The following is a 24,477-nucleotide window of genomic DNA, read 5'->3' on the forward strand; positions in this document are numbered from 1 at the left end:
ATATTAAAGCCCCACTAAATCCATAAAACAATTAAACTTACTTTGAAATTGCTGGAAAAAAATTAGCAGGCTACACGGCTAGGAATCAGGAGAAAGAAAAGCAAATTTTAAGATAATTATGTTGATATTTGTATTAATATTGAATTATAAATAAATAAAATAGGTAGTTTATGCAGATTAGGATATTGATATAGATTAGAACTCATAACAAAATCTTAATTAAATAATTAAATTAAAATAAGTATTTTACAAATAGTGGGAACTAATGAGGATGCTTTATTTGGTGAGAATGAATGAGAGGGCTCCGTTGGTCCTCTCAATTATATAATATATAGAAGATTCGTCCTTTCTTCCACCACTATCTCAAATTTTTATGTATTTCATTTAAGAATATTTTATATTTAAAATGGGATATTTATTTTCTCAGTAATAACAAAAAAAATGTCCCGTTTCTTTTAATAATGAAGTAAAAAAATTAAAAAGTTTTTTCAATGATACTAATGATATTGTGAGTTTTTTCAAGGATAGAAAGGTAATAAAGTTAGGATAGAAGTATGTTGAATTAATTAATTAATTAGAATGAAGGTTCCCATTGTTCATAAAAAGAAGAAAAGCTCAGGGCGCAAGGGTCATCCTCAAAGGAACAAAAAGAAGGCAAAAAGACAACAAAAAGGCCCTAAAGCCACCAATCTGTCAAATCTTGTTGGGTGAGAAATTTTACTCTTTGCTCACTTCTTCCAACTCCTCATAGTTGCTTCTCCAAAAGAACCAATCATATTCAAATGTGTTAGACAAGGTTCAAAAATCCCACTTTCAGAATGGGTATTACTCCATATAATTGCTACTCCCATCAAAATAAAAACAGCCCTACTAAACTACTCTTCTCTTCTGTAGTTGCTCTTCATCCTCAAAGTCCAAGCAATATATAATAAACCATTGTGATAGGAAGAGCTATTAACATCCCAAATATAACCCTGCAATCACAGTAAATCTTGAATTTCAAAATGAACCAAACCAGAAATATATTCATAATTTCAAACCAAAGTGGATCCTAGGAAAAACAACATAGTACAAGCATGCTTGTATATGCACATCAAAAAAGTCAGATGAAGTGATATGATAGCTACTGCTCATAGCTCATACATGCTAATGGATCTATCATGAAAATTTGCCTTTTGCAAAAACATCCATGATTGCTTATTAAAAGCAACAAATAAAATAAGTAGAACATCTTTGCAGGACCACTAGTATCTCCACTACCATGATGGCATTGTAAAAGTAAGCATTAGATCATCAACACAAGCACTAACTACATTTTAAATAAATTTTCTAGTTCAGAAAAGTATAACAAAATGAAGAATTTTAGAGTTTAAAGCTCAAACCCAGTGCTCAAAATGTCAGGATGAACATTGTATTCTTTTGCAAAGACAAAGGGGACAATCCCTTGTGGAAGAGCTGCCTGAAAATTCAAACATTCATATTCTACTGTCAGCTAAGGGGAGAATTAACAACATAAAATCACACTAGTACTTGTATAGGTTTTCTGACCTGCACTATGGCTATGTGCAACAGAACTCCACGTAGTCCGACGATGTACGAAGCTGCTGCCATGACTGCTGGACCCGTGAGGAATCTAACAGCCATTGCAAATGTTGCGACTGTGTTCCCGCAAGCAATGATCCTTGGCTGCAATGCCATAAACAAGCCTGCATAGCCAATAATGTTAGTGTTGCTACAGGCATATATAAATATACCAAGATAAGAAGAAGAACATTTCGTAATGATCAACTCACCAAGACTAAACATGGCCATGCCAAGACCAGCATCAGATAAGATTGATATCGAACGAGCAACGATTGCGGGCATTTCCACCTTGAACCTGCATTAATTCAAAGATTAACGGCTTATGCATTACGAAAGGTAAACAAAATACGAGAATTAACGAGTTGTATAGTGTAGCATACCTGAAACAAATTAGAGACCAAGTAAGGCCAATGAGACTGGAATAAGTATTAGGATTCCTGATAAGCTTTCTCCACACCATAATAAGAATCAGTCTTGTCATTACACTAGTAGGTGGCATGGCAGTAGGCCCTGCTTCACCATTAGCGCCACTCTTTGGGTGTAGTTCTGCTGTTGAGCTTGAACCAAGCTTGGACAGCACTGGACCCTCCCGGTCCGCTCCATTCGGGGCAGCTCTGTTCCCAAAACTGAACTCATCCCGACCAAACTCATCATAATCTACTGCAAAAACAAAAGATAATCCATATAAATGCTAACATTGTGGTCGATAAGAGGGGGGAAAAGACACTAATGAAAAACTGAGAACTCTGTTTTATCACATACAAACAAAGGCAAGAAACTTATTAGTTATTAGTACAGGTAAGTATTCATCAAGTACTGAGGAAAATGACAAATAAAACCCCACTTATAAAGCAGAATAAAAACATTCTACCAATCCGAAATACAGTTGATTTCAAAATACAGAAAATTCCAAAAACAACCAAATCATAAGTGCCCAATAACAAATCTAGAGCATGCAAATTATGCAGAAACTTAAATAAGAAAAAATGAGTTTACCCTTCTGATGAGCAACCCCGTTAAGGTCAATACCATGATCAGGCCCTCTAAAGACATGAATCCCGCCTTCAGATACAGGAGAAGCGCTAGAACTCCACACAAACATATGCAAATCCTTGCCATTTTCGGGCTTCTTCTTCGCTCCGGGAGAGAATATCCCAGCATTTGGAGGAGGAGGATAATTAGCAGTTCCATTAGTCCTTGGAACATTTGCAAACACTGCATTTTCTTCATCAAATGTCAAGTTACCAAAGTTGGACTGTCTAGGGCTAACATTAGTGGCATTCTTGGCATTAACCATGGAGTAAAAATCAGTATGGTTAAAGCTTGAGCCTCTAGGGGTAGGGTTTCTTGAAGATTGAAGAGAATAAATCTCTGCATTGGTTAAGTTAGAGGGTCTAGGAGTCAATGAAAGACCAGAGTTAGGACCATGTGATTTCCTAGAGAAGATTTCTGATCTTGAACTAGTTGATTTCCTAACGGTAACATGAAGCTTACCATCTTCACCAACTTCAGCTTCAGTTTGCAACGGCTCTCTACCATCTAAAGATATGATATCAGAATCAACTCTGAAGGAGATAATAGAGCCAGCAGTATCAGGAAACTGCTCCCCAATCAACAGCCTAGCTCCTCTAAATTCAAACAGAAAAAGCATCAAAGTGTACCATATTATGCACTGAAGCACAACTATTTGGACCATAAGACTCCCTGAATCGTTCCCATACATACCCTTCAACAAAGGGATGCCCATAACAAGAGTGTTGGGAAGTGTGGAGAGGGAGAAGAGAGTGATGGACCATTCAAGAGAGCCCCTGGAGCTAAACCTCGACCACACAGCTAAAACCAGCAAGACAATGACTTTCTGAAGAGTGTCAGCTGCAATGAACCTGTAGTTCATGGCGTAAGGATTGTTGGTGGAAATGAAGTGAAAGGAGAGCAAAGGAACAGCAAAGAGAGCAACAAATCTGTTGATCCCTGAGCACTGATCAGGGGTGAAGATTTTCCACCATTTGACAGAGCCATAAGCCAAGATCATGGCCACATAGAGTGGAACCACTGCTGTGAGAACATGGTAGAGGTCTGTTGCACTGATCATGGTGAGAAAAGCAGAAGACTTTTTAGCAGCAGCCCATTTGCAAAGAAAGTGTGAAGAAAATGAGGGAAGTTTAAAAGAAAAGTGAAGATGGGGAGGGGAAATAAATATGATAATAATGGCAGACCAAGAAATAAAAGCGGAGAGGTGTAGCCTATAATAATAGAGTATTATGTAAAAAGAAAAGTAAAGAGAGCTGGTTGGGTTTGGATTTGGAGTTGAGAGGGAAATGAGCGAACAGCATATATCTGATGGAAAAAAGAAAACTAAAGATTCTCACTCTTTTTCCATTTCATTCTCATATTTTATTTCTTTTCTTCTTTTCATGTCTCTAGTAAAGAAGAAAGCATTTCTTCAGGTTGTGGGGTGGACCCTTTTCTATATATTTTGTTCAATGTTAAAAAAAACATTTTTTTTGAGACGATGACAAAAAAGTATCTAAAATTTTAAAAATATTTATAAAAGTATATGTACATTTTTTTATTTATAAAAATACGACTGATTTAAAATTAATTACAAAACTACCAAAAAATAAAAATTATGGCCCCCAACCGCCCGCGATAGGTCATCCACAATCATACACACGCGATTTTCGCAAACTTTTCAGTAGGTCACCCATCCTTCCATTGCGCCTATCCAATCCGCTTTAACCCTGAAGTTTCGATGTGCATAGCACCATCTTAACAAACTCAAATTCTTGTTATATAACTATGTATATTATATTTAAATATAACTAAAATGATTAAATATTTACTCTCACATTTTTATATAATTATATTTTCATACTAATTATTTTTAAATAAATAATTTATAGATAATTTTATTTTTAATAATTTTTTAATAAAACAAAAAATTATTTTTTTGGTAAATCACCAAAAAAGAGCAGAATTTCTATAGACCAATAAAACAAGTTCAGAACAGCTGATACAACTTAGTTGGGAGAACCCAGAAGCAGCCCTGACTGCAACAACACATGGAACAAAGCAACAGCAAAAGGCAAGATAGCATAATTAAACAACCGGCAGCAAAACTAGCTACATTTTAGCTTTAACTGCAAAAGAGATATCCATCACAACGTTATCAATGGGGATAAGGGAGTTGATGAAAACCGTTTCATTTATGGCTCTCCAGATGTAATAGACAACAGTTGAATACAAGAGTCTTCTACACTTAGTTTCTCTTGATCTACCTCTGGCTCTTCTGATGAAGAAATTAACTTTTTTTCTTTAAGGCATAGCCTCTCTTCTAACACCAAACTAGCTGAAGATCTGCTTTCCAAATATCAGTTGAATAATAGCACTCAAAGAACAGATGGCTGACATTTTTTATATGCAAGTTACACAAACTGCAGCAAATCAGAATCTATCATATTCCACTTCTTCAACTTGTCTCTAGTCATTAGCCTATTTTTCAAAGCTAACCAGGTAAAAAAAAGAACATCTAGGGATGTGGCTATTGAACCAGATGAGAGGGGCCCCAATTGTTTTTTCATGATCAGGGGATAACTTCTTCCATAAGCTGCTGATAGAGAATTTTCCATGACTGTTTGCTTTCTAATGGACCTTATCCTCAACATCAGGCTCCACTTTATAGTTGTCTTTTATAAAACTCCAAGCATTTAGAGTCTTCTCATCAATAGGATTAGGAAGACACCACTCATTATTCCTCCATAGTCTGTTAACTTTAGTGGATTTAGGGATTTCAGAATCCTTAATCCTAATACCAGAAAATCTGTCAACTAGAGATACCCCATCTAGCCAGGGATCATGCCAGAAAAAGAAGTTTTCCCCGTTGCCTAGCTCGTAGTCAAAGAAAGGACCAATTAGAGCCCTAATTCTCAGCAGCCCTCTCCAGCTCCAAGAACAGTCTATTGGTTTTGCAATCCCCCAGTAACCAATCAACTTCAACTTATTAGCAATAACCAGTTTTCCCACCAGGAAGGTTTAAAAGACACAAGATTCCAAACATGCTTTGTCACAGCTGCAACATTCCATAAATGAATTGCTTTAATGCCCAAGCCACCGTAGCTCTTTCCTTTACAAACATCATCCCATTTAACAGGGCTACCCCTCTTGTCATAATCATTTCCATGCTAAAGAAATCTTCGACACACATCTTCAATCCCTTTGATCACAACTTTAGGGAGTAAGAAAGTGCAACACTAATAGACATGACTAACTGTAACTTCCCAGCATAAGAAAGACTTCTGATAGTCCAGGAAGAGATTCTTTTAGTTATTCTGTTAACTAAAGAATTGCTTTGGTCTTTTGACAACCTAGATGATATCTGAGGCAAACCAAGGTAATTAACAGGCAACTCCCCTTCTTTGAACCTTAAGTAGTTAATAATCCTATCTTTCTCACTACTATCAGGACTATTGAAATAGACAAAACTCTTATGCAAGTTAGGATTCAGACCAGAAATCTTGGAAAAATCCAGCAGGGCATCTTTAAGAATCATAATTGACTTGATATCTCCATTGCTAAACATAAACAGGTCATCTGCAAAAGCTAAGTGACATAGCCTAATGTTCTTGCACCTTTTGTGGAATTTAAACCCATATCCTTCCACAATAATTTTCTTAAGATGCCTAGACAAATAATCCATACCTAAGACAAATAATAAGGGAGAGATAGGGTCTCCTCCTTGTCTTAGACCCCTACCTCCTTCAAGAAAACCAGTAAGCTCCCCATTTATTTTGAACAGAAAACTTAGTTGTTCTAATGCAAGTCATAGCTAACATAATAAACTGTCTAGGGAACCTAAGCCTATGGAGCACTTCTTCTATAAAATCCCACTCAATTGTATCATAGGCTTTCTGCAGGTCAACCTTGAGAGAACAAGAGTTCCCATTTTTCCTATGATAATTCCTTACCAGCTCATGGGCAAGCAATATTTTGTCTGATATTCTTCTACTAGGGATGAAAGCAGATTGGTTATTACTAACTACTTTATCCAGAATTCTACTAAGTCTTTTTAACAAGGACCTTAGAGATGTCTTTATAAATGCATGCAATAGGTCTATAGTCATTTAAGGACTCAGGCACTAGGATTTTAGGGATCAAAGAAATGTAAGTGGAATTTACATGCTTTAGCATTTTTCCATTTCTGAAGAAGTCTCTGATAGCCTGAGTGACATCATCACCAATGATACTCCATCTTTTCTTAAAGAAAGCGCTAGTATACCCATATGGACTTTGGGCCTTGTCTACATTAATATCAAACATGCCAGACTTGATCTCATTGTCTGAAACATTAACATTTAGCATGTCCCAGTCATCATCAGAGAGGATATAGCCATGATCAAAAGTGCTAGATTAGTGCTCTTCCTATTAGAACTACCAACTCCCAAAAACTCAGAGTAATGTCTAATGATTTCATGTTTTATCAACTTTTGGTAAAAAATGTAACTCCCATTAGCCAGCTTGAGAGAAACAATATTTCTTTTCACTTATCTCTTCTTGATAAATCTGTGAAAGTACTTTGTATTCTGATCTCCAAGGGCAATCCAGATCATTCTTGACTCTTGCCTCATAATGCTTTCTTCCCAACTCAGCAGCTTTATCAAATGGACAGAAACAACCTGAAGCTCATCATTGAAAGGGTCATTCTGCAGATCACTACTTAACTTAGCACAGGTTATTGACAAAATACCAATCAATTTTCCTATTAATTTTGTCAGGGCCATTTTAGTTATTAGACCAAGTGAATCAATTTCCCATTTTCTTGTGCTCCAACACATTGGAGACATTCATCCAGTTTATGAAATCACGAGCAGCGTGGGAATCAACATCATTTCCACCCAATTTGTCCATATTGCTCATCATTGCATTAAAATTTCCCAGAATAATCCACTTCTCTCTCATATTGTGACTAATAGAAGCCAAGCTCCTCTAGAGATCCTTCCTATCCTCTGCTGTGTATGACCGATAAACAACAGTACAAAACAGGGAGACCCCTTCATACTCAATATTGCAGTGCACAAAGTGATTATGCTTAATAAGCACTTTCACTTTGACCTCATTATTATTGAATATAAGCCAAATTCTGCCTATACTAGAACAATTATAATTGTGAACTACCTCCCGATCAGGAATTTTAATCTTCAAGCTCTTCCAAACTTTATCAAAACTACCAACATTAACTCTAGTTTCATTAATCCCCAAAACTTTCAACTTATTACAACATATCAAGTTAACAAGCTCAATTTGCTTTATGGGATTATTAATACCTCTTACATTCCAAGACGCAATCATATATCAATATCAATCATTCTGGAGTTAAGCCTAACTTTCCTACCAGAACTAATCTTAATATCTCCCCATTTACTGCTAGAACCAATCATTTTCTCAATATCATTCACATTTCCAACTAAGGTGCTAAAAGAATTGTTTACTTAAAGAGCTTTATTAGCTGGACCTTTGCTCTTCTGAGCGATCCATTGTCACGGTCCAATTTCATGGATCGTGACCGGCGATAGGGTATGGATACTGTAGTAACAAAACCCATATCTAGCCTTACAGAAAACATACAAACACATAAACCTGCAAGAAAACCAATGTTCGGGGGAAATCGAGACCCCAACCTTATTCTAGCAGTTATTAATATTAACAGTTAAATACTAAATGCTCGATCAACTCCGAGTCTCCAAACATGGCACAAATGATAAAAGCAGAGTTAATAATATAATGCCAAAACAATAATGAAACCAGTCTGACCAATTCGACAACAAACTAGAATGATAACGACTTCTAGTTACTACTGCGGTCTAACAATGAAATCAGTTTGAAATATGCGTATACAATATCGAAAGTTTAGTTCCAAATCAGTATAAACTAAATTAAGAAATTTTCAGATCTAATATGTTTAAACTCCAAGAATAAGCCATTGAAATTGTCAAACCTCGCCTTACTTAGCACGAGATTGACGGTTATTTAAAATATATTTATCTCCAAATCAACATTTTAAAACGTGTTCTATAAATAATTAAGCACAAATATATGAAAAACCTTTTATACAACATTTTAATTAAACAAGTGTATGAAAACTAAATATTGTTACAAACTTTTATATATATGATTCAAAATACATCTATAAGTACAAATATATTTATTATAAACCAAAACATCAAGGCATCTCAAAACTCGGAGATGTGGCCAACCTCTATGTCTCAAGCCCAAACTCTAAGCTTAACTCCCTCTCTAGTCAATTGTATTGTAGATTGCCTTGCTAACTGAAAAGGTTTTAAAACAATTAAAATGAGCGAAAACTCAGTGAATAGACATAACAAGCATAAAACATTTATATACTTAAAATAAGTATATCATAATAACGAATACTTACAACACAAAATACTTTTAAAGTTCATCTCAAAAGCATTTACAAATATAAACAATATCAAAACAATTTCACTTTAAATATGAAATGTAGTTTGTATTAATCAGCAATTATAACATTGATATATTACCCTGTAACAATAATATACACCATAGACCTGTAATCAGGAACACAACACTGATCTACAGTCTAACCAACATATCTAGGAACACTTGATGGCTAACCCTTCTCCATCATTAGCACGGCTCAGCCCTTCTCCCTTCACTGACCATCAATCAAGTGGCCTGTGTCAAATGCGCATAGACACTCACAATATCTCAAATGTGCATATAACTAACTCAGCACATAACCAGGTGCATATCACAACTCAGCACCACTCAAATATGTACCATTACAGAGTAAGCATATCATATAAAAATAAATCTCAAATCATTTCATCAAAACTCAATACAATTCAATAATAAAACCATTTCAAATTCTCATTCAAAGTTAACCAAATCAAACGACTATTGAATTGCCGAAAGGTATTACACATTCATAAACAAATACTCATTATATCAAAAGCATCAAAGCTTTACTAAAATCAAACAATTATATAGATTCAATTCAAAACTTCTTTCATTTTATACAACATTTACCAAAGGTAGTATTTGAAATATTTAAACAAGGCATTTCATCGAACACCTTTCGTGCATTCCAAAACAACCATATATAACCATTTAAAACACAATAAACCTTGAGATTTTGAATATCAAAATAGCATATATATTTCAGTAGCAAGGGCTAGTATATCTACTCACAGCATAATAACCAAAACTACTCCAAAATCACGTCACAAGCTGCCTTACTTTCTACTTGCACCGCCGTTGCCAAAACGTGCACCTAAATGAGTAATGTACATCACAAAACACCATCACAATCACATATACATACTCATACAGATATCTAATACTCATTTAACCTAAATTCAGCCCCTACAAATGAATTTCTATATGATTTATGCATGATTATAAACTTAGTACCAAATCTGCCTTAGTAGGCAGAACATTAAGCCTCTATTCAAACATGTCTTGTGAATAGTATGTTGCGGAAGCTCAATCGATTACGCTAGCGAATCACGTATTGTGTTAAATAATTATACCGGAAAATTCCCAGGAAAGAATGGTGGGTCACAGGCGGACCACTTAAGTACTAAACTCCTTAGACAGAATTTCACACGATATAAATAACTTCACAATATATAACTCCAACTAGCCTGAGCGTTAGCTAATAAATAAACAATAAAGAGAACACCAACCTTTTAACGAGGTTCAGCCAGAAATGACCGGCTTACATCCTCGGGCACTGCCCAAAATACTCCACTAATTGTTTGTAACAGAATACAAACTCGAGAGAGAACCAACTAAGCCTTAGGAGTTAATAAGGCTTGTTGTGGGATGAGTTTCAATGGGTAGAGGAGACTCCCTTTTATAGGCTAAGGAAGTCCTCACCCCTCCACTCCTAAGCAATGTGGGATTTCTACACTATATGTATATAGCTCAACAATTACAAGTCCCTTTTCTAAACAATGTGGGACAAGTCTAAAATGAGCCATATCCAACAAATCTCCACCTTGGCGAATTTTCTCTCTACCATCTCGGACTATCTTCAATAGTACCTTCAATTACGCTTCAAAAGCGCCAACTCTCAACTGTAGCAGTCAAGTACCAATGTGGGATAATCCCACTTCAACACTCTCCCTCACGCATAGCATGACCGAGCAGAGCAACCAATCCCCCCTCACGCATCGCGTGGGCCGGGCCACATTCAAATCTCAAATATTGAGAACACTAATCAAATTCAAACAATGTTTGAACTTGACTGCTTTCACAATCTTTGTCATCATATGAGCAGGAGTTTCCATGGTCAAAATCTTCCGAAGTAGGACTCCACCTTCTTCAATAACCTCTGGCACCAAATGATATCGAACATCAATGTGCTTCGTCCTTGCATGATGAACTTGGTCCTTCTCTTCAATTTCCAATTCACCAAACAACCCATGAAGCCAAATTGCTTCCTTAACAGCTTCTGCACTTGCCATGTACTCTACCTCTATGGTAGACAAAGCAACTATTGGCTGCAAGGTAGACTTCCAACTAAACGACGCCTTTGCTAGTGTAAACACATAGCCCATAGTCGATCGCCGTTTATCAACGTAGTCCGAATCATTGTACCCAATTACATATTGACCATCTTTCTTGTCCTGCCCAAATATTAGACCAATATCCACAGTATTCAAAGTATACTGTAGAATCCAATTTTCATCTCCAGCCACCTTGAGTCCATCTGGCTGAGTCGAATTGATTTCCCCATCCAAGAATCCATGTAAAAACACTGTTTTTACGTCCAACTGAACTAGTTCCATATTCAAATGTGCTACTAAGGCCAACAAATTTCTAATGGAAGAATGTTTAACAACTCGAGAGATAGCCTCAATTCCTTCCGTCCAAACATAGCTTTTAGCTACCAACTTTGCCTTATAGCCAATATCATTCTTGTTCGGAAATCCTTCTTCATATATCCAATTACAGGGACGTAGTCCCTCCAATAATCCTTGAGTTGCAAGAACCGTCAAGAATTTTCCACCATCATGCCCCAAACGCCAATGCCAAAGACTGATTTCTTCTAGCTCATTATCATCACTAGAAGCAACTATAGCTGACCCAATAATTGCATTACCCTGATAGTAATACAAGTTATTGTTCTTCCGAATTCCTTTCATGACAACCTGTGCACCCGAGAATACCTTCATAACTCCATTTACTGTAGTCACAACAAAACCCTTTGATTCTAGGACTCCTACAGAAATGAGCTTCTTCGTCAAACTCGGTACATAGCGAACATCTTCCAGAATCCTTATTGACCCATCATGGTTCCTCAAGTGAATTGAACCAATTCCTTTGGTCAAACAAGGATTGCCACTTGCTGTGTAAACAACTCCACCTTCTAGCTCTTTGAAGTCAACAAACAATTCCCGATTGGGACACATATGATGACAACAACCCGAATCTAGAAGCCATTCAATAGGAGTATTTACCGATGACACAACAACCAATGAAAGATCTGAATCTTCGTCGTCACACTCAGCTACATTCGAAGCAAACTCAGCTTTTTCTTTATCAGTCTTGCCTTTATTCTTCAGTTTGGGACAATCCCTTTTCCAATGCCCTTTCTCTCGACAAAAGGCACATTCATCTTTCTCTGGTCGGGATTTTGATCTCCCTTCCTTTCCAATTGTTTGGCTTTTCAAACGGCCTCTAACAATCAAAGCTTCTGCTGCACTACTAGTATTTTCTTTCTTATCTTTTCTTCTCAATTCATAACTATATAATGCAGCGCAAACTTCGCTAAGAGACACACCAACCTTCCCATGAAGGAGAGTAGTTTCAAGAAACTCAAACTCTTTAGGAAGTGATCCCAACAACATCAAAGCCAAATCTTCATCATCAAACGTCACATCCAAATTCAACAAATCGGCTACTAATTGGTTGAAATTTGTGATGTGCTCATTCATAGTAGTACCTGGGAGATACGTGAACCGAAACAGCCTTTTCTTCATGTGAAGCTTATTCTGACTGTTCTTTTTCAAGAATTTCTCCTCCAATGCTTTCCACAAACTACTTGCAGATGTTTCCTTTGAGAAAGGATATTTCTGCTCTCTGGAAAGACATGACCGAATGGTACCACATGCTAAACGATTGATGCTACTCCATTCTCTCTCATCAACATTTGTTGGTTTCTCTTTTTCAATAGCGACATCTAGACCTTGCTGAAATAAAGCGTCTAGAATCTCACTTTGCCACATGCCGAAATGTCCTGTACCATCAAAAATCTCCACCGCAATTCTTGCATTTGACATTGCCATTCTTCCCGAGGAAGAAGCTATCAATGTGGACAGACTTTTGCTTCCAGACATTTCTGCTCCAACTTTTATTTAATAGCTAACCGATATGCCAAGGATAGAACCTTAGCTCTGATACCAATTGTTGCGGAAGCTCAATCGATTACGCTAGCGAATCACGTATTGTGTTAAATAATTATACCGGAAAATTCCCAGGAAAGAATGGTGGGTCACAGGCGGACCACTTAAGTACCAAACTCCTTAGACAGAATTTCACACGATATAAATAACTTCACAATATATAACTCCAACTAGCCTGAGCGTTAGCTAATAAATAAACAATAAAGAGAACACCAACCTTTTAACGAGGTTCAGCCAGAAATGACCGGCTTACATCCTCGGGCACTGCCCAAAATACTCCACTAATTGTTTGTAACAGAATACAAACTCGAGAGAGAACCAACTAAGCCTTAGGAGTTAATAAGGCTTGTTGTGGGATGAGTTTCAATGGGTAGAGGAGACTCCCTTTTATAGGCTAAGGAAGTCCTCACCCCTCCACTCCTAAGCAATGTGGGATTTCTACACTATATGTATATAGCTCAACAATTACAAGTCCCTTTTCTAAACAATGTGGGACAAGTCTAAAATGAGCCATATCCAACATAGTATAGACAAAATTTTAACAAACCCTTCGGTGAACTTTTATCCCTTTGAGTCTAGCATTCCAATCAAAAATAATTTCATAATTTTAATAAATAAGCAATGAATTATTCCAGTTTTAGTGAGGTCAGGTCAAACTGCTTTCACAGTTGAAGCAATAAAATGTCGCGGTCGTGTTAGATATCAAAACAACAGAATCAGATCACACTCAAAGAATAAAAGTTGTCGTAGACACTCTAAAATTTCTGTGAAATTAAGAATTACTCGATTTGGAGTTATATAACTCGACTTATGTGCAAAATACAGAAGCTAAAATTTCTGTCACAAAATAGAACAAGACCACAACTAGGTATGCTATAGTTCAAAGCATAAATAGATGAAAGAACTTACCAATTCTGTTTTCCCACACCTTATAATGACTTAGATCATTGATAATTGAGGTTTATCTTCTGAAATGAAATTAGGGATTGAAGGATTTCGAATTTGCTCTCTTAGGTTTTAGGTTTCATTATATGTAAGAATAAAGAGGTGCTTTTTAACTTACTCTAAACACTTATCCTTATATATAACATATTAAGATATTTATAATGTTTAAAATCAGAAAATGAATAATGTTACCTTTAGTACTTTAACAATTCCAAGAGTTCAATTGAAACCTTAAAGATTCAATTCGTTTCAAACTCACGAAATCAACTTAGTTACCGACGAACTCCCATTTCAATTGACATGCTAAATAAACTCTAGCGTTTTAATGCATGATAATGAATGTATAATATAATATAACATTAGAGTACGGGTGTGACAGAAATATTCAAATAGGATAGCCAACACCCTTAGTTTGAATATCTCGAAACTTAACCAATTCACACAAGCGCAGAAGCCCAATAACAAACCCAAACTGACAATAACAATTATCAAAATTCTAATCTCAATCCCTTAAACAATATTCAACCATATGAGAATAATCAATAATCTAAGAATAGAAATAGTTACCTCCATGTTGGTTTCAAATAAAGAAACCGAACCAACAACGTAACATGAAAGAATCAATGAGATCGAAAACGAACAGTAATCAATCTGCTATGAACAATCAGTTTATAATCATAGAAACGCATTAAATATTAACAAGAATGCAGTCATGGCAGCCAAGGCAATATACGGCAGCAACCCTAACTGAGAACACGGCCAACAACATGAAGAACAAGGGAACTATTCGACGTAAACTCCATAACAACCTCAACAATTCAGTTAACAATAAAGAAACATGAGATGACATGCCTAGAACAACATAAAATATCCCTAGAAATTTAGAACCCATCGGTAGTAAACACACAATAACAAGGCAGCCGTATAATAACCAAAAATGATGAAACAATGGCGCTTTAAACGGAGAGACTTACATACCGTTTAACAATTTCAAACTTTAGAATCGTAAAGGATTGATTTAACTACGACAGCAAACAAAAAAAACTCGTTTCGGTGCTAAAACGAATGAGAACGGATCAATAAACGAAACGCTACGCTATTGAACTAAAAGTGAAAATAAAGAGGAGGAAACTTACCCAAAATTCAGGGATGGAGGGATGGATTTTGACGAAAGAATTTCAGAAAATTTGATGCTAAGTTGTAATACCCCAAATATTTAAATTGTGCCACGTGTCATAAATTCCAATAAATTAAATTAATATGGATTTAATTTAATATTATTGGGAATTTAGACTAATTTTCATGAAGCGTATTAGCGGAATTTGAGGAACAGGTTAGAAAATTAATATAAATTAATATAAAAATCCCGTAATGTAAATTATTTCACCAAGATCCGCGAAATGTTTTATAGTATCTGTGTTAAAAGTTTCGGGTCAATCGGAGACCTTTTAAAATTTGGACGCGGATACATTTTGGGCTAATTTGCAATTTTTGAAAAGTTCAAAGACTAAATTGTAAATTAGCCAATTAAGTCTCGAAAATTGCAATTAAAGGATTATTGAAGGAAAATAATAATTTTAGAATCGTATTATTTATTTGGATATAAATGATACGTACGTAATGGAATTAAAGTAAATAATTAATCGTTAAGTTAAAATAGAAAGTTTAAAAGAGAAATGGTTTAAGTTAGAGAATTGAAGGATCAAAGTGGATAGTTAACCATATATATATATGATGATCATTCAAAGAATGATCCAAAAGTGAAAAGAAGGAGCAGATGATAGAAAGCGAAGGAAATTTGACGATCGAATTTGATCCGCCGCGGTTTCGCCGTTTCTCGTCCAAATCGCACGTTCTTTATATCGATTTGTCCGGAATTCGATTCTCTATCTTCCTTAAGTTTCAAATCAAGGTAAGATTGAGTTTATGATTTCTGAAATTGGAAATATGCGGGCTGTTTTAAGTGTTAATGTTACGTTCGAATCGAACACGTCGCGAGCACGTTGTAATTGTCGTTTTTAATAGTTTTGAGTTGAGTTTGGTGCTAAAGTGAAGTGGAAGCATGACGGGATGAAGTTTAAACACGTCGGAATGCCCAGAAATGTATTTCGGAGCTGTGGGGACGGGCCACACACAAAAGTGTGCGGGCGCACACAAAAGTGTGAGGGCGCACACCAGATTGTGCGACCGCATAGGATCAGCCAACGAACACGTCTGTTTAGACTTTTTCGCCCTGTTTTGACCTAATTTATGACTTTAAGAATGTCAGATATTGAAAAGGAAACACGAACCCCGAAAACATGAAATTTGGATATCGAGCTTGACGTGTTCGATTAGGGTTTTGAGATATATGAAACCTATGATTGAAAATCGCTGAACAAGAGATGTAACACTAGGTTACGGTGTAACCTGGAGTCCCCGTATCTTGTGAGTTGGACTCACACTTTGGGATTAAAAATGATTTCGATACGAGTGAGCACTCGGTTACGGTGTAACCTAGAGTCCCTCTATCTAGTGAGTTGGACTCACAATTTGGGATTAAAAAATTATCGTGATCGACGTGGCAGAGTGTGAACACTCCCGTGTCGGACCATTTGGATCAGAATGATTTGAATGTTCGTAAGTCGTGTCACATTTTAGGATATTAGTTTCGAAAAGATCAAGTACTTGCTTATATGTATTTTCATATTATTACTTGATTTGAAATACGATGCTATATTTTTACAATACCGTTAGTAACTTGCAAACTCATTCAGTATTTTCCAAAATACTGACCCCCTCATAGTGTTTTCTTTCAGGTGATCGGAGTCGGATCAGACAGACCATCTCATTTGTGTCGGCAGCCTTTGGGCTTACATAAAGTACAAGTCTTTATAGAGCTGCAGTAGTCAGTAGGTGTCAGTATAAGATTAATTATTTAATTTCAAACGGTATTTAGTATAGTAAACTCTGATATGATTTATAAATGAGATTTTTATGAAAAGCTATTATATCTGTTTGAATTCAGTACCAATTGCTGTGAGTGGAATTCGTTGTGATTGTGACTAGAAATAGGGCGGTGCTGGATATGAGATATCGCTCGGTAAGACACTGGTTTTAAGAAATGTTTCGAATATGTTTTCAGAAAATGAATACGAGATTTTGATATTTGTAATTAAAGCTTTGTGGAAGCATTTTATATATAATAATATATTTTTATTCGCGAAAACTTAGTGATTTTAGGCTTGCTACGGGTTCCGGAGCTACCACTCCCGTTCCCTAGCGCCGGTCTCGGCTCAATAATTTGGGTCGTGACAATTGTGGTATCAGAGCAGTTGGTCCAGTTACCTCTGCTGATACGTGTTTTGTCGGTTAAGTGACCTAGGAACTACTGCATCTATAGAGTTGAATTCTGTCTGATCCAAGTAGTTTGAATTGTCCGTTTTGCGATAAGTGTGATAGGTTGGTTTGTGAAATACTTGTTTGTTTCTGTGACATGCATATATGAGATGCATACGCATATTTTGTTTTCGATGGGATATGCATATGCGACATGCATATCCAGATGGAATCTCAGGGAGATGCAATGCCCCTATGACTAGAATATAGTCGATGTTACTATGACTCGATAGTAACACGTACGTGGTTGGCATTGAATAATGCCAATGTGTTGTCAAATTCGATCGATCGAAGTGTCGAAAAGAGAATGAAGAAGAAATGTAGAGTTACAGAGGTTTTGTACGATTTTGAAAGCATAATTGTTCCTAGACCCGATATAGAAATGTGTGATTGCCACGACATTGATAGGAATGCATCACAACATACATTATTAATAAAGAGAATGATAAATGGAGACATGCATTAATAGGACATGCATCATATGCATTATGCTCAGACGAAAAGGTGAGCTGTGGCAACTCTTTTGGGATGAGAGACGTCATCACCCTAGTGCACAATTTTGCTAAGGTTTAAATGAAATTTTGAATTAAATTTCAAAATGAGTCGTTTTGTTTGGAAGTGTTTTTAAGAAGTTTTGTTTTTATGTAAGTATACCTAGACCAGAGCTCTGTGACGAAAGTGAAGTGCTCGCGAGCAAGCTATGATCAAGGTCACGAGAAGATCGAATACGTATAATTGCGAGAACATAGAAGTTATGCTTCTAGGATATGAACTTAGCTTTGAGTTAACGAGCTAGAATATAGCTAAAAATCACAGATGTATCGGAAAGTGATGCGTACCCGATTAGTGGTAAGCTAGGAAATAAGTGTCACTTTGACGGGACGTCAAAGATATTAATATATAAGAAGATATAATCGAAACATCGATGCGTATATATCATAGTGCAAGGAACATGCATAGTTTACTATGCATCGATGTGATAAGCTATAGATATGATCTACGAATCGTAAAGGTTAGTAAAACCATGATAATTTTTGATTGGGCCGTTGGATCAAGTCCTTATTGGGACACGATGTCCCTAAGATGGTTATCTAAGTAGTAACCGTTACGATCGTCGAACCGAGAACGTGAAGTAGATTCATAAGAGTATCTATGATAAATATATATGGATGAAAGCGACGAGCCAAGAGGGCGTATAACGAGAATATGAAATGCAGAGTATATAATTGGATCAACAAAGTATAGCTAATGTCAGTTTTGCATGGGATTGAATAGTTTAAAGTGTAAGATTTAGCTTGTTAAGTACAGCCAACACTAACCTCGCATGAGAGTGAATAATTGGAGGTATATGATAAGAAAGATCAAGAGGTAAACGACAAGTGTTGCAATAATTGAGTTAAAAGTTGGAACTTCCACCACAAAGTTGCGATTATAAAGTGGATGAAAAGATTAGAGCAAGTATAAGTGTGATAGATGTACACGAAGTATGGAATCTTAAGCTTCAAGCTCGAATGATAAAGAGTAAAGTGCATGTGTGATTGATATAAGAGATTGATGATGACCTTTGAAAGGTTAGATGCATTGTGTAGCATCGAATTCATCGGACATATGGATGAAACTTTGTACATCAAGATATGTGAAAGAAAGTGATATCAGGTAAATAGAGATAGAAGATAAGAGATGAAAGTAAGATATACCAAAGGTATAAGGCATATTTGATAAGGTATAAGGATTCAAAGATGGATTAAGGATAGCAAAAGATCAGCTAGGTTGAATTTTATGTAGTCGCGGACACATAGAAACAAAGAAGGATAAAGAGGATAGAGACATAGGATTGGATCCACTGATAGTTAAGATGTCAGTAAGGGTGCAATAGGACAATATGTAAGCAATTAAGAAAGCACCACGTCAAAAAATTCAGACGAAATAGGCTTCGACCATTACCCATGGTCGATGTTGTGGATGCTAAAAGAAGAGGTATACGATGTACAAGATGCGATGAAAGAGAAGTGCAAAGAATGCAATAAAAGATGATCGAGAAGCACGATAACAGCATGAATATGGAATATAAGAAGAGTACCGTAGGATTTAAGTACTAAGGCTACTAATCCTATCGGTTGACAAAGAATAAGAAGTCAAAGAAAGATCGTGAAGAGACACATCTATGGTATGGATCAAAGAAAGGAGTAACGAAAGAGAATAGTAAGATAATGGATAGTAATGAGAGGTAAGCCTGACGCTACATGATAGTAAAGAGAAATATTTGGGTAACTAAGAGCCAAACCAAGATTGAGTATGGAAAAGAAGAAATAGATATATGATAGTTAGATTACGACGATGAATGTTAGAAGCCTCATTGAAGATCGAAGATGAACAACGTCAAGAAGACAATAAAGGAGAGAAGAACATAATTGAGATAAAATAAAAAGATGGATGCTAAGTATAACCTAAGGGTTAATACTAAATTCATATATTAGAATCCCAAAAGATGAAGCACAACGAGGCGGATAGTGAGAAATTCATAAAAAGGAGAAAGTAATATTGAGAAGAGATTGTAGGGTGCCACTGTGGCGACAAGGATTTGGATATGATAGTTATCAAGGGTCAACATGTCAAAAAGATCGTAAAGAATGTTTACGCTCACGATAAGGATAAGCAAAGATTTCCAGAAAGAATACATAGGATAAGTTTGAATAGATAAGGGAATGAATTGATGAATTTGAGAATCAATAAAGATATACGCGATAAATGAAAATGATAACAGTGACAACACTGTTAAAAGGCAACAAATGACGACAAAATTTGAAAAGATCAAGGAACCTCATCGTGAACGAGTAAATGAAATATATCGAATAGATTGCAAGATAAGTTAAGTATGAATGGATGATCGAGCATAGAACAAGTGACAACACCACCAAAGAACGTCCTGGTGGGTGTAAATAATAGGAAAGGATTGAAAAGCCTCACTTAAATTGGCAAAACAGATAGAAACAAAGTAAGAGGAAATGAAAAGTTTGAAGAATAGCATGCATTGCACTTAAGGAAAAGGGAAGCAAGTCGACAAACATACCACGAATAAAAGAGCATACGAGGTATGAAAACGCAAGAAGAAGAGTAAGTAAGCTCTACAAGAAAAGTAAGGACCTCATAAGAATACGTCCCGAAGATGGATAACCATGAAAAACAACGATAGTGAAAGAATCTTCATACGAGAAGTTGAGTAACGAGACAAAAGAGGATAACAGATAGTGGAATAAGTTCTTAGCACAATGCCATATAACAATCAGATGATGGCAACAGCCATACAAACGAAAATACGTAAGCAGTGAAGTACGAGTTATTGGGATGTCCACATCATTCAATAAGGAAAGATTATAAGATTAAGTACATTGAACAAAGAGAAAAGGATCGAGAATGAAAATGCATGTGGGCACAACTAACATCGTCATAAAAAAAGATATTTGAGACCAGGACCAAGTCGTGACAATGACCAAACAGAGAAGATTAAGAGGTACGAGCTAATGAATTGTCTACATCATTCAACTACGAATGGGCAAACTTAAGAGTGGAGGTCATCGTTACTAATAATAAGACATTACTAGAGTAAACTAGTATTGAATATCAGTATTAAACTGAAAATTCAATTGCAAGGATAAGAGTTCATAATATTGAATGCCAAATAAAGGACAAACACAAGGATTGCGTTATAGAATAAAGAGATGCGATCAAGGTTAAGGAGTCATAATACATAAGAAAACGACCAAAATTACAACAGGGGAAGATAATGATATGAAGATAGTCAATGACAGTTGACGTTATTGCACAATAGGTACAAAGCTGGAGTAGTAATTCCAGGCGCTGACAAATGTCGTATGATGAATATGGAATACCTACTACGAACGAAGTTCAGTAGGTGAAGGGTTTAAGATAAGTCAAAAAGTTATATGAAAATTCGAGGAAGAATTTATATAAGGGGGGGGAAGAATGTAATACCCCAAATATTTAAATTGTACCACGTGTCGTAAATTCCGATAAATTAAATTAATATGGATTTAATTTAATATTATTGAGAATTTAGACTAATTTTCATTAAGCGTATTAGCGGGATTTGAGGAAAAGGTTAGAAAATTAAAATAAATTCAAATAAAAATCCCGTAATGGAAATTATTTCGCCAAGATCCGCGAAATATTTTACAGTATCTGTGGTAAAAGTTTCGGGTCAATCGTAGACCTTTTAAAATTTGGACGCGGATGCGTTTTGGGCTAATTTGCAATTTTTAAAAAGTTCAAGGACTAAATTGTAAATTAGCCAATTAAGTCTCGAAAATTGCAATTAAAGGATTATTGAAGGAAAATAATAATTTTAGAATCGTATTATTTATTTGGATATAAATAATACGTACGTAATGGAATTAAAGTAAATAATTAATCGTTAAGTTAAAATAGAAAGTTTAAAAGAGAAATAGTTTAAGTTAGAGAATTGAAGGATCAAAGTAGATAGTCAACCATATATATATGTATGATAATCATTCAAAGAATGACCCAGAAGAGAAAAGAAGGAGCAGATGATGGAAAGCGAAGGAAATTCGACAATCGATTTCGATCCGCCGCGGTTTTGCCGTTTCTCGTCCAAATCGCATGTTCTTTATATCGATTTGTCTGGAATTCAATTCTATATCTTCCTTAAGCTTCAAATCAAGGTAAGATTGAGTTTATGATTTCTGAAATTGGAAATATGCGGGCTGTTTTAAGTGTTAATGTTACGTTCGAATCGAACACGTCGCGATCACGTTGCAATTGTCGTTTTTAATAGTTTTGAGTTGAGTTTGGTGCTCAAGTGAAGTGGAAGCATGACGGGATGAAGTTTAAGCACGTCGGAATGCCCGGAAATGGAATCTGGGGCTGTGCGAACGACCGCACACAAAAGTGTGCGGCGCATACAAATGTGTGCGGGCGCAGACAAAAGTGTGCGAGCGCACACCAGATTGTGCGACCGCATAGGATCAGCCAACGAACACGTCTATTTAGACGTTTTCGTCGCGTTTTAACCTAATTTCCGACTTTAAGAATGTCAGACATTGAAAAGGAAACACGAACCCCGAAAACATGAAATTTGGATATCGAGCTTGACGTGTTCGATTAGGGTTTCGAGATATAAGAAACCTACGATTGAAAATCGGTGAACAAGAGATGTAACAAGTATCTCGACTAAGTTTTAGAACACGATCAAAGTTAAAAGTCGTATATGGAATACGATTGTGTTAGCCTAAGTTGATAATTTAGGATCTTAGCATTTAGTTTACGTTTATGAATCAAACGCACGGTAACTTGAATAGGTGATGGACATACCGACGAGCTACCAGGCCAACGAGCTGGAATAGCCACGAGATTGAATGACGCGTGGAACCTACGTGCTCGATTGACGATAATGCAGTTTTGGGATAGCGAGTTCTGTGAGTTGCATTTTACTTTCGCGTATTGTTTATAAAAGTTATATTCATATACTATGATTTTATACATCGCATTTATATAATTTGATTACTTGAATTGTTTTTGAACTGAGACTCTACTATGCGATCTGAAGAGACTAGCTACCTATTGGGTGTCAATAGGCTGTATGATCACCAGTATCGAGTCAGGCTAGTGTGTTTGCATATGATAAATAAGTTGATATACATGATGTGATTATGAATATGAAATTCGAAGTTGGACAATGAATTCGATACGAGTGAGCACTCGGTTACGGTGTAACCTGGAGTCCCCGTATCTAGTGAGTTGGACTCACACTTTGGGATAAAAAATGAATTCGATACGAGTGAGCACTCGGTTACGGTGTAACCTGTAGTCCCCGTATCTAGTGAGTTGGACTCACACTTTGGGATTAAAATATTGGTCGCGATCGACGTGGCAGAGTGTGAACACTCCCGGGTCGGACCATTTGGATTAGAATGATTTGAATGTTCGTAACTCGTGTCATATTTTAGGATATTAGTTTAGAAAGGATCAAGTACTTGCTTATATGTATTTTCATATTATTGCTTGATTTGAAATGCGATGTTATATTTTTACAATACCGTTAGTAACTTGCAAACTCACTTAGTATTTTCCAAAATACTGACCCCCTCACAGTGTTTTCTTTCAGGTGATCGGAGTCGGATCAGACAGACCATCTCCTTTGTGTCGGCAGCCTTTGGGCTTACACAAAGTACAAGTCTTTATAGAGCTGCAGTAGTCAGTAGGTGTCAGTATAAGACTAATGATTTAATTTCAAACGGTATTTAGTATAGTAAACTCTGATATGATTTATAAATGAGATTTTTATGAAAAGGTATTATATCCGTTTGAATTCAGTACCAATTGCTGTGAGTGGAATTCGTTGTGATTGTGACTAGAAATAGGGCGGTGCTGGATATGAGATATCACTCGGTAAGACACTGGTTTCTAAGAAATATTTCGAATATGTTTTCAGAAAATGAATACGAGATTTTGATATTTGTAATTAAATCTTTATGGAAGCATTTTATATATAATAATATATTTTTATTCGCAAAAAAGTTATTGTGATTTTAGGCTTGCTACGGGTTCCGGAGCTACCACTCCCGTTCCCTAGCGCCGGTCTCGGCTCAATAATTTGGATCGTGACATAAGTTACAGGAAGGGTTTTGTTGAAAGTATAAATGAATTAGGGTTCAAAACAGTTTTAATCGACATATATGTATATAGGAAGCACGAAGAAAACGCAACACATAGCTAACTATGTGTGCTGTTTCTAAAAACTAAGAACATGTCTCTTAAGAGACCTGTGAGTTGTTGTGCATAGCCCAAGCAATATTATCATGTTGATAATATACATGGGCTGTGCAAGAAATTATGTGGGCCTTGCATAGCAAAAAAAATAAAATAAAAATGGGCTAAATGCATGGCCAAATTAAATAGTACATGGCCAACCGATCCAACACCAACCGAACACGAATCGAACCACGACCGAATCAACGAACGATTCAAATAATTACCGAAAGCTCGATAGAAAAAGCCAAAACAAATACGGGATATTATAAACATGTTGGTTTATTTGAATAGCTTCTTCAGCTTCATACTCTCCCTGAGCAATAGAATCAGACTG

At 36.1% G+C, this 24,477-nt stretch overlaps 1 protein-coding gene across 2 annotated transcripts; it reads right to left on the reverse strand.

Moving 5' to 3' along the window:
• Positions 1-553: 553 nt before the first annotated feature.
• LOC126677840 (probable auxin efflux carrier component 1b) lies at positions 554-3,912 on the reverse strand. Of its 2 annotated transcripts, none has more exons than XM_050372643.2 (6): positions 2,581-3,912; positions 1,965-2,241; positions 1,794-1,879; positions 1,549-1,706; positions 1,383-1,459; positions 554-974 (listed from the first exon to the last, which is right to left on the reverse strand). In XM_050372643.2, exons 1-6 carry the CDS (start codon positions 3,674-3,676, stop codon positions 908-910), a joined length of 1,761 nt encoding a protein of 586 aa, XP_050228600.1. In that variant the 5' UTR covers positions 3,677-3,912; the 3' UTR covers positions 554-907. The 2 variants fall into 2 exon arrangements, with proteins under 2 accessions (XP_050228600.1, XP_050228598.1); XM_050372641.2 differs by having other exon boundaries at positions 1,965-2,244; positions 2,581-3,909.
• Between the last annotated feature and the right edge of the window lie 20,565 nt (positions 3,913-24,477).

The sequence above is a fragment of the Mercurialis annua genome, linkage group LG4 (assembly GCF_937616625.2).
Source record: "Mercurialis annua linkage group LG4, ddMerAnnu1.2, whole genome shotgun sequence".
NCBI lineage: Eukaryota > Viridiplantae > Streptophyta > Magnoliopsida > Malpighiales > Euphorbiaceae > Mercurialis > Mercurialis annua.